At 43.9% G+C, this 26,757-nt stretch overlaps 1 protein-coding gene across 1 annotated transcript in view; it reads left to right on the top strand.

Annotated features, from left to right (window-relative positions):
- BRINP1 (BMP/retinoic acid inducible neural specific 1) overlaps positions 1 to 26,757 on the top strand; it is a 49,788-nt gene that overhangs the window by 17,152 nt on the left and 5,879 nt on the right. The window contains exons 2-5 of the mRNA XM_070955695.1: positions 6,476 to 6,666; positions 16,050 to 16,219; positions 18,716 to 18,821; positions 26,465 to 26,701. Coding sequence (XP_070811796.1) covers positions 6,476 to 6,666; positions 16,050 to 16,219; positions 18,716 to 18,821; positions 26,465 to 26,701 — 704 coding nt within the window. The remainder of the gene's footprint in view (positions 1 to 6,475; positions 6,667 to 16,049; positions 16,220 to 18,715; positions 18,822 to 26,464; positions 26,702 to 26,757) is intronic.

Below are 26,757 nucleotides of genomic sequence, written 5' to 3' on the forward strand. Positions count from 1 at the left end.
CCTTCCTGATCTGTCTAAACCACCCATCTTTTTTATGTGTCGTGTGAGAGTGAGAGTGTGTATCCCAACAGACCCGCCTATTATGGAGAGAGAGAGAGAGAGAGAGAGAGATAAAGGTCAGTGGGAAAGAAACAAGGAGTGAGTCAAGTGGGTGGGAGAAATAAAGATGTTATTTGGAAATTCTGGCTCTGTAATACACCCAGCGCATGGGGGTGGAGCGTCTGCCCAAGGGAGAATATCTTTTGAAAATATCTGTTGAGAAAATCTCATCATGGCAAAATGTGCCTGCAATACAAGAATGCGTATCCTCGGAGAAATATTTATTAGAGTTGTCTGGAGATGAAGAATAGAAAAGGAAGAAGGAGAAAAGGAAGAAGAAGGCTGCCTTTGTGCTGGGTTCTGCCCAGGGAAAGATGGAGCCATCAGTACAGAAAAGCAAGACTACCTGGCCCCCAGCCCCTTAAATCTGCCAACAGGGTGGGATATCCCTTCTGTATTTCTGGAACTATCCAGTGAAAGTCACATCAAATCTATTCTCTGTGGGAACATTATTGCCCAGTCAGCATTTCCAAAAGTCTGTTATTTGGCTTGGATTCTCTGATTCTAATAATGATAAATCGTGATACTTATGGTTGACATTGATGATGAACCCCCCGATCATCCCCTCCTCTGCCTCCTCCTTCTTTTCCACTACTTCTTCTAGCACTGATGATGTTACCTAGTTGGGTAATGAAACATCTGCAAGAAAACAGCCAAACTCAGAGAGCACCAAGGACCCTGCAGTCCTCCTTCTCCTTCTCCTTCTCCTTCTCCTTCTCCTTCTCCTTCTCCTTCTCCTTCTCCTTCTCCTTCTCCTTCTCCTTCTCCTTCTCCTCCTCACTACTTTTTCTAGCAACAGTGGTGTTGGGTAATGAAACATCTGCAAGAAAACAACCAAACTCAGTGAGCACCAAGGACCCCACATCCTCCTTCTCTTTCTCCTTCTCCTTCTTCTTCTCCTTCTCTTTCTCCTCCTCCTCCTCGTCCTCCTCATCATCTACCTTCTCCTCCCCTTCCATCTTCTCTTCCTCCCTGCCAAACATTTTAATTGGCAGAAGCATTTGAAGCCCAAAACGGAAGCCAAACCTCTGCATCGACGTTACATCCTGAGCATCAACTGTTAACACCCCGCGCCATCTCAGCTCATCTTGAAGTTTTATCTCTCGCCCAGTTTCCTTCCCTTGTTTGTTGTGCGCGGTTAACGCGTAGCTCTTCAAGAAATGTCTCCACAGCAGAAGTGGGTTTTGAGCTTCTCGAGATGTCAAAATAGACAGCTGCACGTTGATGGCAACATATTTGTTTATTGTTGATTTTATTATCTTGCTGCAGGGGGTTCTTTCCCCTGCTCTCCTCCGAGAGACAAGGTGGCTTCCCATTACTCAACAGAAATCAAATGCTTCTGTTGAACGATTTTTTTTTGGAACTGTGTGGAATCTGCCACCGGTTCCAAAATAAACAGTTTTGTTTTGTTTGTGTTTTTTCCCTTCCTTGTGCGTTTCTCGTCTGGGTGATGTCTGCCGCCATTTGAATCTTGAAGGATCTTCTATCGGTGGTTCTGAATAGAGTTGCATGCCCATCAGCTAAGAAGTGAGAAAGGAAGGAAGGAAAAAGGAAGGAAGGGGAAAAAAATGAGACAGTCAACCAAATGTTGAACTATAGAGAGCTTGCAGTCAAGGTTTTTAAACTTGATTTCTTAAGTCGTCTTTTCCTGAGGCTTCGGTTCCTCTGCCTCATCGTCAGGATGTTTCGTTAGATGTGGAGCTGATTTTTTTTTTATCAATAAAGGAGAATATTTGTAGCTCCGGGTTGTTCCTGATGCTCTCTGAGCTTGGTTATATATTACATATTTCAGCCTTCAACACCTGAAAGGCCCTTGTTCCTCCTCACCTTCTTGATGATATGGCTTTTGTAGAGAGGTCGTTGGTGCTCTCTGAACTTGGTTGTTTTCTTGCAGATGGTTCCTTACCCAGACTAGGTAACAGTGCTAGAAGGGAATAGGGGTTACAAAAGAGAGGAGGAAGAGGAGGAGAAGGACTGTGGGTGGTCCTTGGTGCTCCCCAAGCTTGGTTGTTTTCTTCCAGACGTTTCATTACCCAAACTAGGGAACATCATCGGTGCTAGAAGGGAGTGGGGTCTATAGAGGAGGAGGAGGAGGAGGAGGAGGAGGAGGAGGAGGAGAACTGTGGAGTCCTTGATGCTTCCCAAGCTTGGTTGTTTTCTTGCAGACATTTCATTACCCAAATTAGGTAGCATCATCAGTGCTATTAGAGAATGGGGGTTACAAAGAGGAGGAGGAGGAGGAGGACAATGACTGTAGGATCCTTGATGGTCTCTGAGCTTGGTTGTTTCCCTGCAGGCATTTCATGACCCAACTAAGTAACAACAACCGTGGTAGAGGGCGTGGGGTTTGTGGAGTGGAGGAAGGAGGAAGAAGAGGAGATCCTTGGTGCTCTCTGAGCTTCCTTGTTTTCTTGCAGATGTTTCATTACCCAAACTAGGTAACATCATCAGTGCTAGTAAGGAGTCCTTACTAAAGTCAAGAGAGCATCAAGGACCCTTCATTTCAACTCTAGGCTGCAAATGTTCCCCTTTATTGGTGACTTCCGTAGACCAATTTGTACCAGTCCACCCCACCCTGCTGTGACGACGTTCAATGCAGCAGATCAGAAGCTGACCCAGCAGCTAAGGAGTGAGGCTAGGAATAGAAAAACGTTAATGCGAGCATCTATGGAGAAAGGGCACCAGCTGACAGATCAGCTGGTGGGTGGCACGGAGCAGATGGTGTCCCTCGGGAGACCTTGAATAATAAGCCAGAAGAAGGAGAAAGGGCAACTGAAAAACATCAAAGTGTGCCAGAAGATTTTGTTGGTGGCAAAATCCTGGCTGAAGCTGAATCGTTCTACCTACCTCCCAGGTCCCACTTGGTTTGCCTTTAATTTTTTCACTTGCCTTTTCTGTTCTCTTGTCTGTGGAGATTCTCAGTCATCCAGGTCATAGTTGTCCCAAAGATGCTTTTTCAAGAGGCAATTGGACTTTCTCGTTTTTCCTTGAAGAGGTTTCGCTTCTCATCCAAGAAGCTTCCTCGGTTCTGACTGACTTCCATCCTCCACCTGAACTGAAGACGCTTCTTGGATGAGGAGCAAAACATTTTCAAAGGAAGTCCAGTTGCCTCTTGAAAAGGCACCTTTGGGACAACCATGATCTTGGATGACCGAGAATCTCCATAGACATTTACCTACGCCAGAACTGAAGAAGCTTCTCGGATGAGAAGCAAAACGTCTTCAAGGAAAAAACAGAAAATCCCAGTTGCCTCTTGAAAAAGCACTTTTGGGACAACCATGACCTGGATGATGGAGAATCTCCATAGACATTTAATCCTGAAAAAACATCTTCAAGGGAAAACAAAATCCAATTTTAAAAAGCATCTTTGGGATATTCTTTTCTCTTGCTTTCCTAAGCTCGTTCCCTTTTCCCTCCCAGCCCTGTGGCTTCCACGCTGAATTGGAGAGGATGGTTAAGAAGCCAATGTTACCCTATTATGGATGATGGATTTAACAATCTAGTGGAAAGACATCAAAGAAGATACTAAATGGATTTATAAATTTATGAATTATAAATTTAAAGTTATTGTCTTTTCTCTTTTTATAAAATGGAATGTATATATAGACATATGTATATTTTAGCAGAGTGGGCAGTGGATTATATTTAGAATTGTAGTGTATGGTAATCTTGCAGGAAACTGGGTTGAAATAGGCTAGTTTAGTGATTGATTAGTTTAAGAAAAAGGATTTTTAAGTCATATATTTTGGGGAGTGGAAGAATTGGATAGAACTGAATAAATGTTAAATTTGGAGAAGGCTGCTTTGAAATGTTATATTAATATATATAAAAGATTAAAGGTTATGTTGTTGTAATAATAATAATATTTTATAAGTTTGGGGGAGGAGAAAAAGGGTAGATTATTGCGAAAAGCGGAGAAAAGCGGAGTTATAAGAATATTATGCTAAGGGTCAGTACTTTGAGGAGTGAGTAAGGGCATGGTAAAATATTATGTAATTAATTATGAATTAGCTTATTGTTGTGAAGAAGAAGTCACAGGGGGGGATGGGTGGTGAGGGGGGGTTAGGGAAGAGGGGGGGAAAGGGGGAAAAACTTGTATTTGAAAACTTTTTCAATAAAAAAAAAGAAAAGAAGCCAATCTATATCCAGAAGCTCTCCCTTATGATTCCTGGCCCCGTGGTTTGAACCTTCTCAGCAATTTCCCACTATTCTGCCTAGTGCTAACAAGCATCCGGATTGCCTCCGGGTGACTCCTTCCGTTATTTATTTTTTTGGGGGGGGCGGGGGAAGAAATAATCTGTATTTCCTCCGCCTTGTGCTCATTAATCAACTCTGCCTTTGGGTGAAATAGATCTTTATCGCCTTTTGCTCCGTTTCAAAAGCAGGACAATTTCCTTCCCCCCCCCCTTTTTTTTCTTTCTTTCTTATGGATGCCAAACGTTCCCCCGTGGCTCAGTACTAGAATCACAGCAAAATGGCTTTCTCTCTATATATATTTTTTCCCTTCTTCTTCTTCTTCTTTTCCCCTCTGGCTCTTTTCCTTTGATCTTGATGGAAAAGAATTTGCTACGTGTGTGTGTGTGTTTTTAAGGGGATGGAAATGGCTGAGTAAGTGCAGATCGGATGTCCTGCCTGACCTTCACCCAACCTCCCCTTCCATATTCTGCGGGTACCTCCCAGCCCGCATGATAGCCTCAGGAATCCCTTTTCCAAAATAGGGGCAGTGGGATGACGGGGTGGTGAGAGAGTTGGGTTTGCTCAAAAAGCAAAGAAGAAGAAGAGGAAATAAAACACACATACCCCTCCCACAATCTTCCAGGGAATAACGCAAGCTTGAAAGCTCCGATAAAATAAATTTGAATTTTAGTCCTCTGGGAACGAACGTTCAAAGAAGAACAGGAAACAGTTCCTTCCTCAAGAGAGGAGAACATTTGTAGCAACCCTCTAGCAGCTGCTCAACACCAGAAGCTTAGATTCACACTGTCTTATTAACTAGGTTTATGGACAGCCAAAAAAAAAGGGGTTAAGTTACAAAATCTTGGAAGCCGGGAGAGATATATATTTCAACTGCCCCATGTTCTCAGTAGGTTTGTTAAGGTGGACAATCTTCTTGAAGCAGTCAGGAGGTTCCTAAAGGTAAAGGTTCCCCTCGCACATGTGTGCTAGTCGTTCCTGACTCTAGGGGGCGGTGCTCATCTCCGTTTCAAAGCCAAAGAGCCAGCGCTGTCCGAAGACGTCTCCGTGGTCATGTGGCCGGCATAACTCAACGCCAAAGGCGCACGGAACGCTGTTCTCTTCCCACCAAAGGTGGTCCCTGTTTTTCTACTTGCATTTTTTTTTTACTTGCTCAAAGAGCAGGTGGCGGTCGCGGCCAGGAGGGTCTTTGTGCAACTGCGAGTTATGCACCAGTTATTCCCTTTCCTGGACCTGCAATCCCTACTCACAGTCACTCATGCTTTAGTCACTTCCCGTCTTGATTATTGCAACACGCTATACATGGGGCTGCCCTTGAAGAGCATCTGGAAGCTCCAGTTGGTGCAAAATGCAGCGGCCCACATTGTTTTGTGCAGACCCCGGTATGCACATGTATCACCTCTCCTGCGGAAGCTGCGTAGGTTTCCGATTTGCTTCCGGGTGCAATTCAAGGTGCTGGTTGTCACCTTTAAAGCCCTTCATGGCTTGGGATCAGGTGATCTGAGGGACCATCTCTTGCCGGTCACATCTACCTGACTCATCAGAGAGGGGAGGGTCCCATCCCTGAGGGAGATACACCTGGTGGGACCCAGAAGAAGGGAGCCTTCTCTGTGGTGGCTCCCTCTCTCTGGAACATCATCCCCCCCAGAGATTAGAACGGCCCCCACTCTAATACTCTTCCAGAAGGCACTGAAGACCTGGTTCTGTCAGTGGGCCTGGGGAACCCAGACCGGGATGGAGCCCATTAAATGGCTTGTGTGATTGGGTGTCGCCGGGCGGGAGGTGGGGGGGGTGGGAGGTGATTTTATTACATTAATGTATTCGATTTTTTAAATTAGTTTTTAAATGTGGTTTTTATATTCTTGCGTTGCCATGGGCGAATAGGCGGCAATATAAATTTAATAAATAAATATTTATGTCGGATCTTGGCCTTCTGCTGAAATAACCTCTTCCCTTCTCCTCCTTTTTCCTTTCTGCTTCTCCCATCCTCTCCTCCCTTTCATCTTTTCCCATAAAAAAACCCCCCAGAAATTCAGGGGTTCAGAATATTGGGGGCGGGGGGTGGGAGGGAACGTTTCGTGGCGTTCCTTCTTGTCCACCATTTCCCATCCTGACCATCTCCTCGTTGTCCCGCCCAGATTCAGAATTTCACCCACGTTTCTCTTGCTTTCTCGTGGCTCAGGGAGTTTGCCCGTTGGAAGGTGAGGAACACTGCCATTGAACGGAGGGATTTACTCCGGAACCCCGTCCCCTTGATGCCTGAGTTCCAGAGGAGCGTACGCCTGTTGGGCAGGAGACCTACAACACAGCAGTTCATCGATACCATCATCAAAAAATACGGCACCCACATCCTCATCTCTGCCACTTTAGGAGGTAAGCGACGGTGGGCTCTGCCCCTTCTTTCAGGGCTCGGATGTATGGGTGACTTTTGGACTTGGGTTCACCTTGACCTTTCTGTTAGAAATACAGATAGTCCTCACATCATGACTGCCCTGTTATGGTAGCAATAGCAACAGCACTTAGATTTATATAACCGCTTCACAGGGCTTTACAGCCCTTTCTAAATGGTTTTACAGAGTCAGCCTCTTGCCCCCCAACAACAATCTGGGTCCTGCTTTTAATAACATTGGAAGGATGGAAGGATGGGTCAACCTTGAGCCGATCAGGATCGAACATCTGGCAGTGGGCAGAGTTTGCCTGCAATACTGCATTCTGACCACTGCGCCACCATGGCAATAGGATAGCATAGCATAGCAAAGCATAGCACAGCACAGCACAGAATATAGCAAATAGAATAAAAAATAGAAAATAGAAAATAGAATAGAAAATAGAATTAGAATTAGAATTAGAATTAGAATAGAATAGAATAGAATAGAATAGAATAGAATAGAATAGAATAGAATAGAATAGAATAGAGTACAGTACTGTACCATACCATACCATACAATACAATAGCAATTAGACTTATATGCTACTTCACAGTGCTTCACACCATAGAAGGAAGGAAGGAAGGAAGGAAGGAAGGAAGGAAGGAAGGAAGGAAGGAAGGAAGGAAGGAAGGAAGGAAGGAAGGAGAAAAGGGAGGGAGAGAAAGAAGAAAGGGAGGGAAGGAACGCCCGAAAAATATGGTAGATATCTCCAAAGCAGTAACCCAAGAGGTGACGGCTTGTCTAGTTCTAATTCATTTTCTACTAAATGAAACTGCTTTTTCTTGGAAACATACCTTGTTAGTTTCCTGACCTGATCTGCCCCCCCGCCCCGCCCCCCTTTTTTAAAAAAAATATATCCCAGAGCACATCATTCAAAAGTCTGGTTTTGTTTCCCTGGTTGCACACCACTGGTTAAAAAATGGACTGGGCAGGGTTGAACAGGAGAAGCTAATTGAAAAGGGGTCCGTAATCTGTTTGAACGGCTTCGGAAAATACATTTTGCCTTGGAATAATGTGAACCCAGATTTCGGTTCATAGATCACAAAGTCTCACAAAGTTATTCGGGAGGAGGTGTTTTTTTAACCCATCGAGGGCGGTTGCGAGAACAACAACAAAGTTCAGCATTTTGTGTGCTCTCAAATGTGGCTGGAGGTTAATGCATCTTAGCCAGGGGTGGGCTGCTAGGGGTTTGGGCGAACCTCTAACTAAGATTCTGTGCAGTTCGGAGAACCCCCAAATCCCACTCCTGGCTGGCCTCACCCACCCCTCCCCTCCCAGGAGTCCCAACACAGCCCATTTTGGATGCAGGTAAGCGTAGGGCGCACGTGGAGGCTCAGGGAGGGCGAAAAATGGGCCTACCGGAAGTTCAGGAAGGCTGGAAATGGGCCTGTTTCCGGCCTCCAGAGGGCCTCCAGAGCTGGGGAGGCCATCTTTGCCCTCCTGGAGGCTCAAGGAAAGCCTCCGGAGTCTGGGGAGAGCAAAAACACATCCATCCCCGCCCTGGTGCAGGTGGCCGACTAGGCCACACCCACCATGGCCACACCCACCCAGCAACCGGGCAGAGAACCCCTTGCTAAAATTTTTGAAGCCCACCCCTGATCTTAGCTGTCCTCGTCGATGGATTAATTGCTGATTTTTAAAAAAATTTCTTGGAGTGTGTAGCTTGGCTTTGCACGTCAACTTTGGTTCAACCCTTAAATGTTATTATTCTAAGGCAAAAAGTAATACCTTTAAAAAAAAATGCATACTTTCAGCTGGAAATGGAGAAAATCCCTGCAGGGCACTTTTTGATATGTTATTTAGGAGTTATCAAAGGTATCCATTTCCAAAGTGGAGGCACAGAAGTATTTTTTTTTAATCCTTCCTTAAAAATTGTGTTGACTAGGACTCAGGCACGCATCTGTTCTGTTGGCATTTCGTCGCTTTTCGAATCAAGCATCTCACCTAAAATGCTTTTTATCTTTCGCTTTCTCACTTCTGAAGTTTGCAAATGTTGATACACAGCTCTGCATATACATGCATTTAATAGTCCAAAGCCATGTGAAGAATGTAGGGCTAAATATGCATAAATATGTATGCTAGATAAAACCAAATGTTTGAGGTGTTAATTCGGAAAAAAGGTTTGAGCAAAATGGACTGGAATTCTTAAAGTTATTTATTTCTTAAAAAAAAAAAAGAATCAGACTTTCTGCAGCTTTGTTTTATATTTAAAATGTCATCTATCCTTGTTTTCCTGCCTCGTTGTTATGCTTTCTGGTTTCTGGCTGTGTGCAACTTCACCGCCATGGTTTTTCTCCCCAAACGAAAAGGATAGAAACCTAGCTGAACAAAGAATTAAAAATCTAACTGGAGATCGGTTCAGGATGCCTCTGAGTATATGCAGAGTCCCTTTGCAGGCCAGCGATGTCCCTGAGAATCACTTCAAAAGAGGAATGGAAATGGGAGGTTTGTAGGGATCGGATAGATTGCTGTGGTGGAGTGCGGCCTGGATTCCCAGAAGGGAGGGGCTGCATTCCAGAAAACCAAGAGACAGCTAAGTTAAGATAGTCTGGTTGAGAGGAAGAATTAAGAAGGCTCCTCCCTATCAATTGCCATAGTATACCTTTTAAGCTGAAAAAGATACTTTGCCAACCAAAGAGAATATTTGTAGTGCAGGCTTGAAATGAGGACCAGTACTAGTGCTAGTAGCACTGATAATGTTACCTAGTTGGGTCATGAGATGGCTGCAAGAAAACAACCAAGCTCAGAGAGCATCAAGGGCCTCACAATCCTCCTCCTTCTCCTTCTCCTTCTCCTTCTCCTTCTCCTTCTCCTTCTCCTTCTCCTTCTCCTTCTCCTTCTCCTTCTCCTTCACCTTCACCTTCTTCTTCCACCTCCTCCTCCTCTTCTTCTCCTTCCTTCTCTTCCTCTTCCTCCTCCTCTTCATCTTCCTCTACTTCTCCTTTTCCTTTTCCTTCTTCTTCCTCCTCCTCTTCCTCTTCCTCCTCCTCCTCCTCTTCCCCTTCTCCTTCCTCTTCCTCTTCCTCTTCCTCATCCTCTTCCTCTTCCTCTTCCTCTTCCTCTTCCTCTTCTTCTTCTTCTTCTTCTTCTTCTTCTTCTTCTTCTTCTCCTCCTCCTCCTCCTCCTCCTCCTCCTCCTCCTCCTCCTCCTCCTCCCAACCTCCCCTAGCATTGATAATGTTCCCTAGATGGGTCATGAGATGTCTACAAGAAAACAACTAAGCTGAGAGAGCTCCAAGGATCTTCAATAGTTGCTTTCGTTGGACAAGTAAACGAGGAACAAGGGGTCCTTTTTGTGTTTCAGGGTCTGGCAATCCCAGAACTCTTTACACCGTTTTACTTATTAAGATTGCGACGATGTACCTTCTTAACTGTGAGTTAAATCCACAAAACGAGGCGTCCCTTTGAACAAACAGGCAGAGGGGAAGCGTTGAGAAAGCAAGACATAGTTTTCTTTTGTTTTTCTCTCTCTCTTTTCATTCATTCCCACCACCTGGGCGGCTTTGTCCCTGGCCTTTCCAAACCACACCGACCTTTGGAACGATGAAATATATTTTTAATTTTGCCCGGGTTTGCTGGTGAATTATTCACCGCGCGCTTTTCCTCCGCGCTCCTGTTTTTATGACGCTTCGCTTTTAAAATATGCACAGGCATGGAAGGGAGAGCGAGCGACGCGCCCGATGCAGGAGGGAAAGCTGCCAGGAGAATAATGCAGGAAGAAAAATTTCTCTTGACAGCAGTAAAAGTGGAAGACACTCCCCGAGAGCATGTATTGTTCATGAATGAGAGTGTTTTCCAGCCTCGGTCGCATCACAGAGCCCCAGCAGCCCAACTCAAGAGGATCAGCTGATCTGGGAGGCGAGACTTGCAACGGCTCCTTAAAATTAAGCACAAAAATAACCCATTTGGAAATCATTGGCCGTTTGCTCAGCACCAGTGGGATCCTAGAATACCCCAGAGGACTATTTGTGGGAATCCAGACAAAGCGATGATGATAATTCTCAGTGCATCAGACGCTCAAGCCTGTAAGGCATTCGGCAACTTGTTTATAGCAGGAGCTTCACAGAAACGACAAAGCTGTTTAAGATGCTTTATTGGAAGCAGGAAAGAAGACATATATGTCTGTGGTGGTAGCAGCACACCAAGCCAGCCCTCCCTTCTTCCTTCTCTCTCTCCTTCTCTGTCTTTGCCTCTACCCCCCCTCCCTCTCTATCTATCTATCACCTATCTATCTACAGTGTCTGTCTGTCTGTCTGTCTGTCTGTCTATATATATCTATCATCTATTTACATCCATCTCTCTGTCTGTCTGTCTGTCTGTCTATCTCTATCTATCTATCTATCTATCTATCTATCTATCTATCTATCTATCTATCATCTATCAGTTTATGTCTATCTATGTACAATATCTGTCTCTGTGTGTAACTATCATCTATCTGTCTATCTATCTCTGTCTATCTATCTATCATCTATATATCTATATCTATCTATTTATCATCTATCTATCTATCATCTATCTATCTATCTATTTATCTATCTATATCTGTCTGTCTATCTATATTTATCATCTATATCTATCTATCTATCTATCTACAATATCTGTCTCTCTGTGTAACTATCATCTATCTATCTATCATCTATCTATCTATCTATCTGTCATCTAACTATCATCTAACTATGTCTATCTATCTACAATATCTGTCTGTGTGTAACTATTATCTATCTATCTCTATCTATCTATCTATCTATCTAACTATCTATCTATCTCTATCTATCTATCTATCTATCTATCTATCTATCTATCTATCTATCTATCGTTTATGTCTATCTATGTACAATATCTGTCTCTGTGTGTAACTATCATCTATCTATCTATCTATCTATCTATCTATCTATCTATCTATCTATCTATTTATCTATCTATATCTGTCTGTCTATCTATATTTACCATCTATATCTATCTATCTACAATATCTGTCTCTCTGTGTAACTATCATCTATCTATCTATCTATCTATCTATCTATCTATCTATCTATCTATCTATCTATCATCTATCTGTCTGTCTGTCTGTCTGTCTGTCTGTCATCTAACTATCATCTAACTATGTCTATCTATCTACAATATCTGTCTGTGTGTAACTATCATCTATCTATCTATCTATCTATCTATCTATCTGTCATCTAACTATCATCTAACTATGTCTATCTATCTACAATATCTGTCTGTGTGTAACTATCATCTATCTATCTATCTATCTATCTATCTATCTATCTATCTATCTATCTATCTATTTATCTATCTATCTATCTATCTATCTATCTATCTATCTATCTATCTATCTATCTATCTATTTTGTCTATCATTTATCTATCAACAGTCTCTCCCCCCCCCCTCTCATCTGGCCCCATTTTCATGTTCACAGCAAAGATCTCTCAATCCTCAAAGGCATTCTTCCCAAGCCTTGTGTGATTTTTTTTTTCCTACCACGTACCTCCAACTGTTCCTGCTATATAAATAGCAGCTAGTGAGAATGCTCTGCAAAGCGGCTGCTTGCTTCTAATGGAAGTGGGTTGAGTCATGGTGGATGGAGATGGCTTAAAAACAGGACGCCTTGGAAGCCCAGTTGGGTTGGGAAGCCCGTCCAGCCCTCTCAGTTTCATCTGAACCTTTACGTCCACCGGCCCTCCCACGGCCACTAAAAGGGGCCTCTCTGTTCTTAGTTACTATCTAAAGATACTACCCTGAGTCATTCCTCCTGCTAATTCTGGAGATTGGAGAAGCGTCGCGGAGAGCTAATTTGCATGGAATACCCTGAAGGCAAGATGACTTTGAATGTTTTAATAAATGAGAAATTAGGACTTAATAATGCAGTGAAAATCTATTAACCCTTCTTGATTGCTGTGGCTGCCTTTTATTTCGAGGCGATGGTTTTTTTTTTCTTTGCTCATACGAACTCAAGTTGTTTTTGCAATTGGGTGTTGGAAAGGCACCCGCCATTTTAACACCCTGGTTCTCCACTGTTTAACTTTCTCATTCGCACGGTTCTCAGCCTCCTCGTTTATTCGTTGCCAAAAGCGAAAATCTGAAACTCTCCCTTGGTATTCAAGGCTGTGGCGGAATGTATGGAGGGTTTTAATTTTAGCTCGTAGGCTGGGCATATCTGAACGCCGTTGCGGTAATGCGTGCATTTACTAAATTGTCCATTCCAACTGGATTTTGCCTGATTTGCATGGGAACAATAGCAATAGCGTTAATAACATCTGCCTCTTCTAAAAAGTTGGTTGGCTGCCATCCCAATATTATTGAGGAAGGGTTGTTAAAACAGGGCGATTCCAAAGAGCCCGTAATAACGGAGAATCTTGGTAGCTCAGGGTTCAAATGAGGGGTCCTTGGTGCTGTCTGAGCTTGGTGGTTTCCTTGCAGGCATTTCATTACCCAACTAGGTAACTTCATCAGTGCTAGAAGGGTGTGGGCTCACTCAGAGAATAGACTAGACTAGACTAGACTAGACTATGGGATGGGATGGGATGGGATGGGATGGGATGGGATGGGATGGGATGGGATGGGATGGGATGGGATGGAATGGAATGGAATGGAATAGAATAGAATAAGGAAATAATTGGATTGGAATGGAATGGAATGGAATGGAATGGAATGGAATGGAATAGAATAGAATAGAATAGAATAGAATAGAATAGAATAGAGAATAAGGAAATAATTAGAATGGAAGGGAAAGGGAAGGGGAGAGGAGAGGAGAGGAGAATAAGGAAATTAGAATGGAATGGAATGGAATGGAATGGAATGGAATGGAATGGAATAGAATAGAATAGAATAGAATAGAATAGAATAGAATAGAATAGAATAGAATAGAATAGAATAGAATAGAATAGAATAGAATAATAACTTTATTGTCTCTTTGAACGTACACCAGTTGGCATACATTAAAATGACATTTCATGGGACCATCGGAGGCACTGCAATAGTCGTAAGTCACTTTTTTTCTGTGCCATCGTAACTTTGAACGGTCACTAAATGAATTGTCATAAGTTGAGGACTACCTGTATGGGGGAATTGGGTGTTATTATTTCATTATTTTTTCCCCTCTCTTCCTTTAATTTACAGTTGCCATGCTTACTGTTTTTATGGCTGAAAACGTTCTGGAATATGTCGTTATAGAATTGAAGAAAGAAAGAAAGAAAGAAGGAAAGAAAGAAAGAAAGAAAGAAAGAAAGAAAGAAAGAAAGAAGGGAGGGAGGGAGGGAGGGAGGGAGGGAGGGAAGGAAAGAAAGAAAGAAGGAAAGAAAGAAAGAAGGAAGGAAGGAAAGAAGGAAAGAAAGAAAGACAGAAGGGAGGGAGGGAGGGAGGGAAGGAAAGAAAGAAGGAAAGAAAGAAAGAAGGAAGGAAGGAAAGAAGGAAAGAAAGAAAGAAAGAAAGAAGGGAGGGAGGGAGGGAAAGAAAGAAAGAAGGAAAGAAAGAAGGAAGGAAGGAAAGAAGGAAAGAAAGAAAGAAGGAAGGAAGGAAGGAAAGGAAGGAAGGAAGGAAGAAAGAAAGAAAGAAGCTATCTAATCATGGCAGGAATAAGGAAAAAAGTGTTTTATCCTTTGGTTGAAGGCCCTGTTGCCATGTCCTGGTGTGTGTGTGTGGGGTGTGTCTACACACACACATACACACACATACACATTTGCAGAAATAGGGCAGTCCTCCCTCTCTTCTTCTCCCTCCCCCCTTCCCTCTCAATCTATCTATTGATTGTCCTACTTCTGCAAATATTTTAAGGGGAAATAAAAGCCCACTCTTCTATCATTAGTAGGTTGCGATTGCCTGTTCCGTGTCACAAGCAGATAATTAATTATCCTCTAATGACCGGAGTGTTAGATCAACAGAAGATTCCCCCCTCCCACCACCACCACGGTTTTGGCATGGGCTGAAACACCCTAATTGGACCTCGCTGAATCTGATCCAAATGAATCCCGTGGAAAAAAAAATACATTTGCCGTCTTTTGTGTTGGAAATGTCACATTATCCCCCCTCCCACTTTGAAAGAGATTGGCTTTTCGTGCTCGTTCGGTCGCCCCTTTATATTTCTTCGTTTTGGGGATTTATCTTACGATGAAGGGGTTTGCGAGACATAAGGGATGAGGAACGGGACAGAGCTGCAGGTGGGAGACGCGTGCCAAGATATCTAAGGCTCTCGGCCTAATTTTTTTAGATTTAGCGATGCTCGTTAGTTTAGTTTTTGAACGATGGAATGAATTTGAGGGCTTTTCAAGGAAATACCATCGGTTTGGCATAGAAGATACATCAGCCTTTGAGATCTTCTGGTATGGAAAGTAAAAGCTCTTTTTTTTTTTAATTGAACATTTTTTGTGGAGTGTATTTTTTCTACCGTCTTTATAAGTTTATCTCCGAATTTCATATTTTCTAACTGTAAAATAAGAAATATTCCAATTGAAGTTATCGAAGGCTTTTTGTGCGTCCAAATATATTAATGCCAATTGTTTATCTGGATTTGTTTCATAATATTCTAATACATCAATTATAATTCTGGGTATTTTTTTAAAATTTGCCTTTTTGGCATAAATGTTCATAATTGAACATTTTTGATTAAACACATATTAAAACATTAGACACAGTGTAACCGTCTGGGCATTATTTTGCCATATATACTAAAATAAGCAATAAGTATCATATGCAGTATATCTTGCTACTTATATACATTTGGTCTATTCAGTATTTACATATATAAAGACATCATTTTTCTATCTATATTTGTCTTTATCTTCTTTCATTCTATTGTAATTACATGCATACCCTTAGTTCTCTGTTCTATAAGGTCTAGTCAGTTCATATTTTTCATCCTTTCCATTCCAACCATTGATAAAATCTGTTCCATATCTTATAATAATCTTATTATTATAAGACAGATTATTTTATAATAATCTGTCTAAAAGCTTTTGATGGCATGGCTTGAAATGCCATTGATTGATCAGTGTAAAATGGCTGCAACTCAAATCACAACACCAATTGTATGTTTTTTTTATTTGTTGGCATCAGCAGTAATTTGACTCTGATCTCCTCCCATTCTTCCTTCCTTCCTTCCTTCCTTCCTTCCTTCCTTCCTTCCTTCCTTCCTTCCTTCCTTCCTTCCTCCTTTCCTTTCCTTTCCTTTCCTTTCCTTTCCTTTCCTTTCCTTTCCTTTCCTTTCCTTTCCTTTCCTTTCCTTTCCTTCCTTCCTTCCTTCCTTCCTTCCTTCTCTCTTTTTCTTCCGTCCCTCCTTCCTTCTCTTCCTTTCTGCCTCCTGCTTCCACTTTCTTTGGTGCCTCGCTAGGAGAAGAAGCGCTGACCATGTATATGGACAAAAACCGACTTGACCGGAAGTCAGGCAATGCCACCCAAAGTGTTGAGTCCCTTCACCAGCTTGCCTCTTCGTATTTTGTGGACCGGGATGGAACCATGAGACGCCTCCACGAAATTCAGATCTCCACGGGAGCAATCAAGGTAGAGCTGGGTTTACATACGTAGTTAGTTTGTTTTGAGCAAGACGAGTGTGGGGAAAACCAGATCCTGGGAAAGGCGGATCTCCTTTTCTTTTCTTTTCTTTTCTTTTCTTTTCTTTTTTCTTCAAATTTTGCTTCCACCAGGGTGGATCAGGGTGATCTTTCATCTTTTAATAACCCCATAATCCCTTGCGGGGTGGAGTCTGAACAACTGAATGGAGCTAGGAAAGTTTTTACTGGCCGGATGCCCTTCCTGTCACCAATGCAGAGTTTTGTTCAGCAGATATATTCTCATTGTGCCCAGAGAGAGAAATATCTGCCTCTACCTAGGATTGAACTCACAGCCTCCTGATTGTGAGGCAAGAGCTCCACCTCTAGGCCACCGCACCACTCTTCCACCACCCTGATGTCAGGTCCTAATTTCTCTCCCCCTCTGCCCAACACCTATATAAGGTCTAGATGTTCTGGTTGACCTTCTAAGCGGTCTTAACTGTAAGCCTGGGAACATATTCTGGATTCATTTTTTTTCAGAGGTGTGCCTGATGGTGTCCAAGTTGCAGGAATTGGGTATGGCTAGTCTAGAGCAAAGAAGGACTAGGGGTGACATGATAGCAGGATTCCAGTATTTGAGGGGCTGCCACAAAGAAGAGGTGGTCAATGTATTTTCCAAAGCACCAGAAGGCAGGATACGAAGCAATGGATGGAAACTAATCAAGAAGAGAAGCTTTTTCAGTTCTTCAGAAGGCAACTGGACTTTGTTATTCCTTGAAGACATTTTGCTTCTCGTCCAAGAAGCTTCTTCAGTTCTTCAGAAGTCAACTGGACTTTGTTTTTCCTTGAAGAAGCTTCTTCAGTTCTCACTCCAGAACTTCAATCAGAACTGAAGAAGCTTCTTGGATGAGAAGCAAAACCTCTTCAAGGAAGAACAAAGTCCAGTTGCCTTCTGAAGAACTGAGGGAGCTTCTTGGATAAGAAGCGAAACCTCTTCAAGGAAAAACAAAGCCCAGTGGCCTTTTGAAGGAGCAACTGCAGGTTCCGTGTGCCTTCGAGAGAGGCAGCGTGGAAAGGCCTCTCTCATCCTTGGCAATCCTTTTCTCCTGCAGACCTGCTTAAAAGTCAGTTAAGTGGCTTTTTGGTCTGTGAGTGAACGGAAAAAGCACCATGCACCTAGTCAAAAACCTCAGAAATGCTCGGTAACACAGTTCAAAGGACGGATAATGGCCAGGGCAAAGGTCCTTTGAGAGCTTCAGAGTTAATGTAGCTGCACCAGTAAAGAGAAGGGAGCTCCTATCTGGAGCTCCTTAGCAATTGACCTACAAAACAGTAGATGGAAGAGAGTTTCCATAAAGGTTTGGCCTTTGTCATCGTACTGGAGATCCGTTTTATATATATATATATATATTTCTGAGGCTGAGAGTGCTTGAAGATGCCAGAGAGGTGGGCTGAAAGCATCTGAAGTTTGGGAAGAGGGGAGTTAGGTGCACTTCGAACGGTTGATGTGGAAGGTTTGAAAATAGACATGTTCCTTTGATCTACTCGCTAGAAAGTTATTCTGCTCAGAATGTACCTTTCGCAACTGCCTCAAAAGCAGCACAGTGATGGTTAGAAGCGTGACCACAACTTCAGTGCTTTCAGGCAAAACTAGCACAAAATATGGGAGGGGAGGGAGAGAGAGGGAAAGAGAGAAGAGAGAGGGCGGGGGGAGAAAGAGGGAGAAAGAGGGAGGGGAGAGCTAGGAGAGAGAAAGAGAGAGAGAGAAGAGAGAAAGAGAGAGAGAAGAGAGAGAGGGAGGAGAAAGAGAGAGAGAGAGAGAGAAACAGAAAGAGAAGGGAGAGAGAGGGAGGGAGGGAGGAAAGGAGAGATAGGAGAGAAAAAGAGAGAGAGGGATGGAGAGAGAGGGGGGAGGGAGAGAGATAGGAGAGAAAGAGAGAGAGAAAGAGAAAGAGAGAGAAAGAGAGAGGGAGAAGAGAGAAGAGAGAGGGAGAGAGAAAGAGAGAGAGAAACAGAAAGAAAGAGAAGGGAGAGAGAAGGGAGAGATAGGGAGAGAAAAAGAAAGAGAAAGAGAGAGGGAGGGAGGGAGAGGGGGAGGGAGGGAGAGATAGGAGAGAGAAAGAGGGAGAGAAACAGAAAGAGAGAGAAGAGAGTGAGAAGTGAGAGAGAGGGAGAGGGAGAGAGAGGGTTTCCTTTTGTAGGAAACAGTTCGTTCATTCCATGACTCTGAGAGACTCTGTGCCGAGTTTGGCTTTGTACTGTGGTTGGAAATAATTCACGTGGCAGCTTGCCGAACGAGATAAGCTGTGTTGAGAAATATTCCATTGAAAAACTGTTTGGACGAACCTTGCTGACTGTGAATGAACGTAATTCACAGTCATGTAAATTAAAAGAGGTTTTGCCAGTAATTCCTGCCTCCTGCTTGTTAAGGGAGCCTAGGTCAGACCACTGCTCTTCAATGGTGGGGGCAGCTGCTATGGTTTCACTTTCTTTTGATGTTCTCCAGGTCACCGAAACGCGGACAGGTCCTCTGGGCTGCAACAGTTATGACAATCTGGACTCTGTGAGTTCTGTCCTTCTGCAAAGCACGGAGAGCAAACTCCATCTCCAAGGTAAGGGGGGAAAGGGGGAATAAAAAGACACAAATGCACAGACTTAGTGACCATGGTATCCTCCACTCTCTAACTTATCTGTCTGTTGTGGTCCAACGGCAGCCTGCGGAACTGGCAGCAGAGTCGGACAGTGAGGAGGCTGGGGGAGGACAATGGGCCAGTCCTGGAATCTGGGGGAAGGCTCGGATGAGAGCCTCAGAGACAGAGAGGGAGCCAGGGCCATCTGGGAGTTATGTGCCGCCTCCGGAGCCTCTGGAGTCGGACATCAGCGAGGCAGAGGAACAGGGGGAGCCTGTTCCCAGTGCGCGCATGCGCAGAGCTGCCAGAAGGCAAGAACAGTTAAGACAAAAGGGGAGACTCGGTAGTAAGGCTTGGAGATGATTGGCCCCTCCCATAAGACTTAAAAGAGGAGCAAACGGACGTGAGCCTTTGCAGGAAGCGATTTGTTCATTCTGATTGGTTCAAAGCTCCATTTGACTCTGTGCTCCATTTGGCCTTGCAAAACTAATTGTCAAGTAGGTCTTTGGCAGTGTGTCAATGGAGATAAAGGAAGCCTAGGTCAGAAACACTTCCTTTGCAAGGTGTTTCATGGAACTGTATGCAGGTGAGATGCGGGATGCTTCATCCTTGGCTGGCATCCTTCTTGCATGTCTATGGAGATTCTAAACCATCCAGGTCGTGCTTATCCCGAAGGTGCTTTCCAAAAGGCAGATGGGTTTTCTCGGTTATTCTTCACCTTGAAAACATTTCGCTTCTCATCCAAGGAGCTTCTTCAGGTCATGAACTTCTTGGATGAGAAGCAAAACGTTTTCAAGGGAAACAAAAAAAATCCAGTTTTCCTTTGGGACAAGCAGCTTTTGGGACTCTTGCACTTTGCTTTGAATTTATTTACAATAAAGGATATATGTAGCTCAGGGTTGAAATGAAGGGGTTGCCCGGTGCTCTCTGAGCTTGGTGGTTTTCCTGCAGAAAGAGAACAAACCCCACTCCCTTCTAGCATTGATGATGTTACCTAGTTGGGTAATGAAACGTCTTCAAGAAAGAAAGTTCAGAGAGCGTTAAGAAACCCACAGTTCTCCTCTTCCCTTTCTCCTTCATTCAAATTATTGAATGGAGGGAGGGGGGATCAAATTATTCTACAAAGCACCAGAAGAAACAATGGATGGAAATTAAAACTAATCAAGGAGAAAAGCAACCTGGAATTGAGGAGAAACTTCCTAACAATGAGGACAATTAACCAGTGGAACAACTTGCCTCCAGAAGTTGTGGGTGCTTCATCACTGGAGGTTTTTAAGAAGACTGGACAACCATTTGTCCGGAATAATGTAGGGTTTCCTGCTTGAGCAGAGGGTTGGACTAGATGACCTCCGAGGTCCCTTCCAGCTCTATTCTCTCCTAATGGGGAAACTACTCAAGGAGAGAAACAACCTGGAATTAAGGAGAAACTTCCTAACGGTGAGGACAATCAACCAATGGATCAGCTTGCATTCAGAAGTTGTGGGTGCTTCATCGCTGGAAGTTTTTAAGAAGAGACTGGACAGTCGCTTGTCTGCATTACAACTTTTATCTAAAATTGTGCGTTGTATGCGTGCACAAGGGTGCATAGGACCGTTCCTTCCTCCCAGCTTCCGAGTGGTTTCCAGTCGAAAATAATAGACGTCGGTGAATTGTGGGGCTACAGTTATTGTTGTTTTCTGCCACCACAGTTTCTTGCAACATCTTATGTCGGGTTGGCAAAGCAATCGGAGGAGAATGAAGTTGTGGTCCGTTACCGGCAGCCCTGTAAATAGTTACTAATGAGGGAGTTATACGGCAGCTGGGAATACAAAGGTTTCCATTAATTATTCTGAGATGTACCTTCTAGATGGTGGAGCGAGTAGAAAAATGGAGAAGGTAAAAAGGCACACTTTTAAAGGTCGCTGGTAATGAGAAGCCTTGTTTATCCGTCTCTCCCGCGGAGAACCTTCCATCATTCTTGTCTATATACTTTTGACTGATACGGAGTCACAGTGTTGGTTGATTTTCGTTCTGGACTCCCAGTTCTGAACGTCACATTTTTAAAAGGATCCGGGCAAACCTGAGCAGGTTCAAAGAAGAAGAAACTGGAGCTGTGTTTGAGATAAAGGCAGCTGTGTATGTGTAGTCATGAGAACAACTGGCAAGAGAGAGGATTCTGGAGAACATCCTTCAAGGACCAGAAAGGGCATCATGTAGAAGAAAGTCACAATTGGTTAATGGAGAGAAGAATGACTTCAAGTTACAGGAAGGGAGGGTTCAGTTAAATGGGAGGAGGAGGGAAGGAGGAGGAGGAGGAGGAGAAGGAGGAGGAAGAAGAAGAGGAGGAGGAGGAAGAATAGGAGGAGGAGGAGGAGGAGGAGGAGGAGGAGGAGGAGGAGGAAGGAGAAGGAGAAGGAGGAGGAGGAGGAAGAAGAAGAAGAGGAAGAAGAAGAAGAAGAAGAAGAAGAAGAAGAAGAAGAAGAAGAAGAAGAAGAAGAAGAAGAAGAAGAAGAAGAAGAAGAAGAAGAAGAAGAAGAAGAAGAAGAAGAAGAAGAAGAAAGGTGTCTGTTGAATTGTGTCTGATGCTTGGTGTTTTTTTGGGCAAGGTCCCTGCATGTCTTCCGATCTTGCATTTCTTTTTTGAAATTGTTCTATGTTCTGGCTGGTGGCGGCTTTGATAGTGTCCAGCCACCGTGTTCTTTGGCGGCCTGGTTTCCTTTTACCGCCAATTCTTCCATGTTAGGAACAAATTCCTAACGGTAAAATTATCTGACCTGGAATACATTAGTAAGGAAGGTATCATGTTCCCCTTTGCTGGAGGAATTCAGGTAGAGCAGCCAGTCTGTCGTGGAGATTCGAATTTGGGTTCTTGCGCTGAGCCAGGCACTAGATTAGTTGATCTCAAGTTCCTCTTCCAAGTTCCAATTTCAGATTCAAATCTGGATGGCCTCAACTTCCCAGAGTCCATCTGTGATAACTCATAAGCCTACTTGTAAGAGGCTGGTTCTTGAAGAAGACTTTAAACCAAAATGCATTGGGGTGTCTTCTTCAAATGGTTGAGGGCAGCTTCAGACCACTCTTGTATCATATTTCATCCCTTTATTATAGTATTCAGAGGGACACGGTGGCTCAGTGGCTGAGACGCTGACCTTGTTGATTGAAAGGTTGGCAGTTCAGTGGTTCGAATCCCTAGTGCCATGTAACGGGTTGAGCTCCTGTGACTTGTCCCAGCTTCTGCCAACCTAGCAGTTGAAAAGCACGCCAAAAATGCCAGTAGAAAAATAGGGACCACCTTTGGTGGGAAGGTAAGAGTGTTCTGTGAGCCTTTGGTGTTGAGTCATGCCGGCCACATGACCACGGAGACGTCTTCGGACAGCGCTGGCTCTTCGGCTTTGAAACGGAGATGAGCACTGCCCCCTAGAGTTGGGAACGACTAGCACAGATGTGCGAGGGAAACCTTTACTTTTACCTTATTATAATACCGAAGACCCCCAAATAGTGAGATGGTCAAAAATGGCCTCTCTCTTCCCAGTAGATCTCCAGGTCATCTTTCCTCAGTATTTGAGAGAGAAATTTGTGCACTTTCATTTTTTTTCTTCTCCAAAGTTCTCCAAATGAAGCTGCTACTTTTGGGCCAATTCCACCCCCTCCTCATCCCTCAGGAGATTCTTGCTCCCCTTCCCCATCTCCTTCCTCCCCCCCCTTCTGTGTCCCAAATACCATTTCCATCGATCGGGTTGCAGGAAATTAGGTCAAAGACAGCAAAATGATTTCCCAAAGCAGGCGACAAGAGATTTCTAATTCCGAAAAGCACAGTCCCTTAAAGACTGTGACTTGACTTATTTTTTTCCTCCCCCCCCTTTAATTCCAAGTTGCCATGGATGAGGCTATAAATGGAACTCGTCACCAAGGACTGTTTGCATCTTCATATAAGTGGAGTGAGCTCGCTTTTTCTAATGCTAATCTTCTATGAGTTGGAAAACCACCCCCTTCCCACCAATCAAACATTTTCTCCAGTCTTCTTATTTAACGTTATGTAGCTACAGGTAATCTTCAATTTAAGACCAGAGTTGGTATTCAGCCGGTTCGAGCAAACCGGTTTGTCGGAACCGGTAGTGGAAATCGCGAGTGGGCCTGCCCACCTGCCCCAGCTCTATGCCATCCTATTTAGGCAAGTTTTTGAGGCCGGGGTCATCCGCGGAAGTAGGAAGCAAAGCACATTCGTGGAAGGCTGGGTGCATGCGCGGAGGTAGGAACGCGTGTGAACCGGGTGCGTGCGTGGCGAACCGGTAGCAGCATAATGCGAAACCCACTGCTGCTTAACACAGTTCATTTAGTGATAGTTTGAAGTTACAACGGCACTGAAAAAAGTGACTTGTAACCTGTTTTTCACACTTATGACCACCCCCCAATGATTCGTGATCAAAATTCACATGCTTGGCAACCAATTCTTATTTATGACGAATGCCGTGTCCCCGGGGGGGAAGGAGGGTCATGTGATCCCCTTTTGCAGCTTTCTGAAAAGCAAAGTCAAGGGGGAATTCACTTAACAACCATGTTAGTACCTTCGCATCTGCAGTGTTTCACTTAACAACTGTGGCAGGAAAGCTCGTAAAATGGGGGGGGAACACTCACTTAACAGTGTCTCATTTAGCAACAGAAGTTTTGGCCACTATAGTGGTCATACTCATCATATTATTTTTCAACAAATTCTTCTTCTATTTCTTTGTCCCCACTACACCAAAGGTGGGATTCAGCTGGTTCGAATCGGTTCCCGGCGAACCAGTAGCGGCGACCTGTGCACCCCCGCCCGGGTGCAATCCCGTCCTATATTGTTGTGTTTTTTATGTCACACGCATACACAAATGGCGCGTGCAAGTGAATTGCTGTGTTTTGTGACATCACACGCATGCGTGCGCGCACTCACATTTTCGGTCTGGGCGAATCGGTTGCTACAGTATGTGAAGCCCACTCTGCACTACACCCACCTACCCAAAAAATGAGATTTCTCCTTTCTCTTTCTTTCAACAAAAGTCTCTGAAGTTGTACATATTTCGAAGTTAACCTGAGCAGGTTGGTGTTCTGATTCCTAGAAGCGGAGGTTTTTTGTTTTTTTTTTAATTAGAAGGAGTACATTTTTAAAAAAACCTATTACATTCTTACTCATCTCCAAAGAGATCCAACAAACACATATGGCATTCTCAGAGTTTTGTTTGGATGGAATGAGAATTCTAAAGTCTCCCATACTGTCACGAAGCCAAATGTTGGAAGAGGGGAATATTTCTTTTCTATTCTGAGTAAGGGAAGAGAAGAGAGGCATGAATCAGAGCCTGCGAGGACATCATTCTTGTTCTGATAAGCAAACTGAAAATTGTATAACAATTCACGGCTTTTTAATCAAGGCCTGTCACTGTGTGAATTGGGGCGTTCTTGCTCAGATCCGGATAGGTTAAATTCTTCCTCCAGTTATTGTTAAACTCCCCTCCTTCGGATAAGATCTGATTGATACCATGACTGCCTTCTCATTTTTACATTTCTTTGTTGTTCCCTTCTGCACCAGTGAGGTTTGTCAACAGGGTTTGATAACTTACCTTTACCAATGGTTCGCTGAACGCCTGCTTTGCGCGCATGCACTCATCGTCCGCGCCTCGAAAACGTGCCTAAATAGCATGATTTGGAGCTGGGGCGAGTCCATCCACCATCGCCACTACCGGTTTGCCGAAACTGGTATGAACTGGCTGAATATCATCTCTCTTTGTCAAGTGGCCTCTGGAGGAATTGCAGTCCTACAAATGGAAGGGTAGAAAGTCAGTGCCTCCCCCTCCTTAGAAGAATGAAATATTTTGGGAAATATTAAAAAAAAAAAAAAGGCAGAATGTTATATTTCTCCAAAGGGAGAAATGGAGAAATGTGTTTTTTTCAGAGTCAGAAAGCAACCCCCACTTTCCTTAATAGCCCACAGCAGATGTCAGCACTTAAGAGCTTATTGAAAGAGGAAGACGAGTATCTAGATAGCTCTATTCATAAGCAAATACTCTCACCCAAGATCCAAAACAGGACAAAAGCCATTGAGCCACAATAGGAATTGCCCAACACCCTGTCAGAACATAAGCCCCTTCGTTGCATCATCCCAGAGCAGTCCAAACTTCAAACCCGGGAGCCCAGGGTTTATAAACCAGCGGCTGACCAGATTAGCTCAGACAAACATCTAGGATTTGTATTTCCTCTTTGCCTATAGAGCCAGCTATGACCCCTACATGACCCCATAGGAATGTGACAACAGCCAATAGAAGATATGTTCTTGCACAGGAACAGGAAGCTCAAATGCAAATCCCAAAAAAGGTATAAAAAACCCTCCCACTTTCAACTCCATTTGGTCAGCTGCCCAGAATCACAAGTGCTTGATGGTTCTGCTTCACCAATAAACGGGCCTTCTTTTCAATCAGCCTCCAGCCTCCATTTTGTTTCTCCTGGCTTGGAACTGAACCAGATGGATATTTCTTCCCACAGAAGAATAATTAGTGAGGCTACGGTTTTCGGCTGCTTCATCTGCCACTGTGAGATTTAGGCCTACATCTGGCTGAGTGAGACACGCAGGCAAATATTTCAAAGATCCGCAGGAAGGCTGGACTTTTTGCAGTGCTTGTTCACCATCCTTGGATACCTCCCGGAAGCTGATCGGCTTTGACAAGCCGAGCTTCTCGAATGTGAAGAAACAGCTGCAGAGACATTACAGGCCTCGGGCTGCCCAGTGAAAACTGCCGACATGAACAGAAAGCACGGATTGCTGAACGATTGCGTTGCCAGCCACTTGTGCAAAACCCCTGATGTCCACTTCACCAAGAAAAGTTGGTTTCTTGCAGTGCCCTTGCAAACGTTCGTTTCAGTTCAGCGTCTGGGACACCAGAGCTACCAAAATGGCAGCTGGAGGGAGACATTAAAAGTCTGCAAATGTATAGACCGTGTTCTCACAAGGTCTTTAATGAGATCAGATACGGGACCTCACAAATTTGTCAAAGAGTGAGCCCCCATTTGATTAGGGGGTTGGACTAGTGTTTATAGTGAAATTCTGTTTATATATAGCACAACAGAGCAAACAAAAGTACAGTCACCATGTGTTTTACTGCTCAGCTATTGAACTGTAACAGGAAACAGGAAACTCTACTCAGAACAAAAGAGCATAGAGTATATACCATAGATCCAAACCCGTAAATAGTGCCACCTACTGGCTGAATACTACTGTAGTATTGGTAGTATTAGTAATATTACTGTAGTATTATGGAGATTCTCAGTCACCCAGGTCATGGTTGTCTCAACTGTAGTTGTTGCATATAAATACATTGCAACAATGAACTCCAACATCTAGAAGACCTCCGAGGTCCCTTCCAGTTCTGTGATTCTATGATTAGACCTTTCTGGATGTGAGGTTCAGCATGTTAGATCAGCCTTGCCTGTTGGATTCTTTATGGTTCAATATTATTGCGCAGACCTCAAAAGTAGGTCAGCTCTCCCACCACACAGGTTAAGCAGGAAATGCAAAACCAGCCCTTGGTGACTCCGCTAGAGAAGTCAGGGGAGATTCCCTCTCCTTGTTCCTATTTTGACCTCCCTTTCTCTCTTCTTTCTTTCTCTTTTCCTCCCTGTAGGTCTCCAGGTCATCTTTCCTCAGTATTTGCAAGAGAAATTTGTGCAGTCGGCCCTGAGTTACATCATGTGCAACGGAGAAGGGGAATACATTTGCCGAGACAGCCAATGCGGATGCCAATGTGCCGAAGAGTTTCCCCAGTGCAATTGTCCCATCACTGACATCCAGATAATGGAATACACGCTGGCTAACATGGCCAAATCATGGACAGAGGCCTACAAAGATCTAGAGAATTCAGGTAATTGTGGGGAAAGGCAAGAGTGTTTTGGTGGGATGACATAGTAAGCAGGGGTG

The sequence above is a fragment of the Pituophis catenifer genome, unplaced genomic scaffold (genome assembly GCF_029215685.1).
Source record: "Pituophis catenifer annectens isolate HBS135680 unplaced genomic scaffold, rPitCat1.0.hap2 SCAF_17, whole genome shotgun sequence".
Taxonomy (NCBI): domain Eukaryota; kingdom Metazoa; phylum Chordata; class Lepidosauria; order Squamata; family Colubridae; genus Pituophis; species Pituophis catenifer.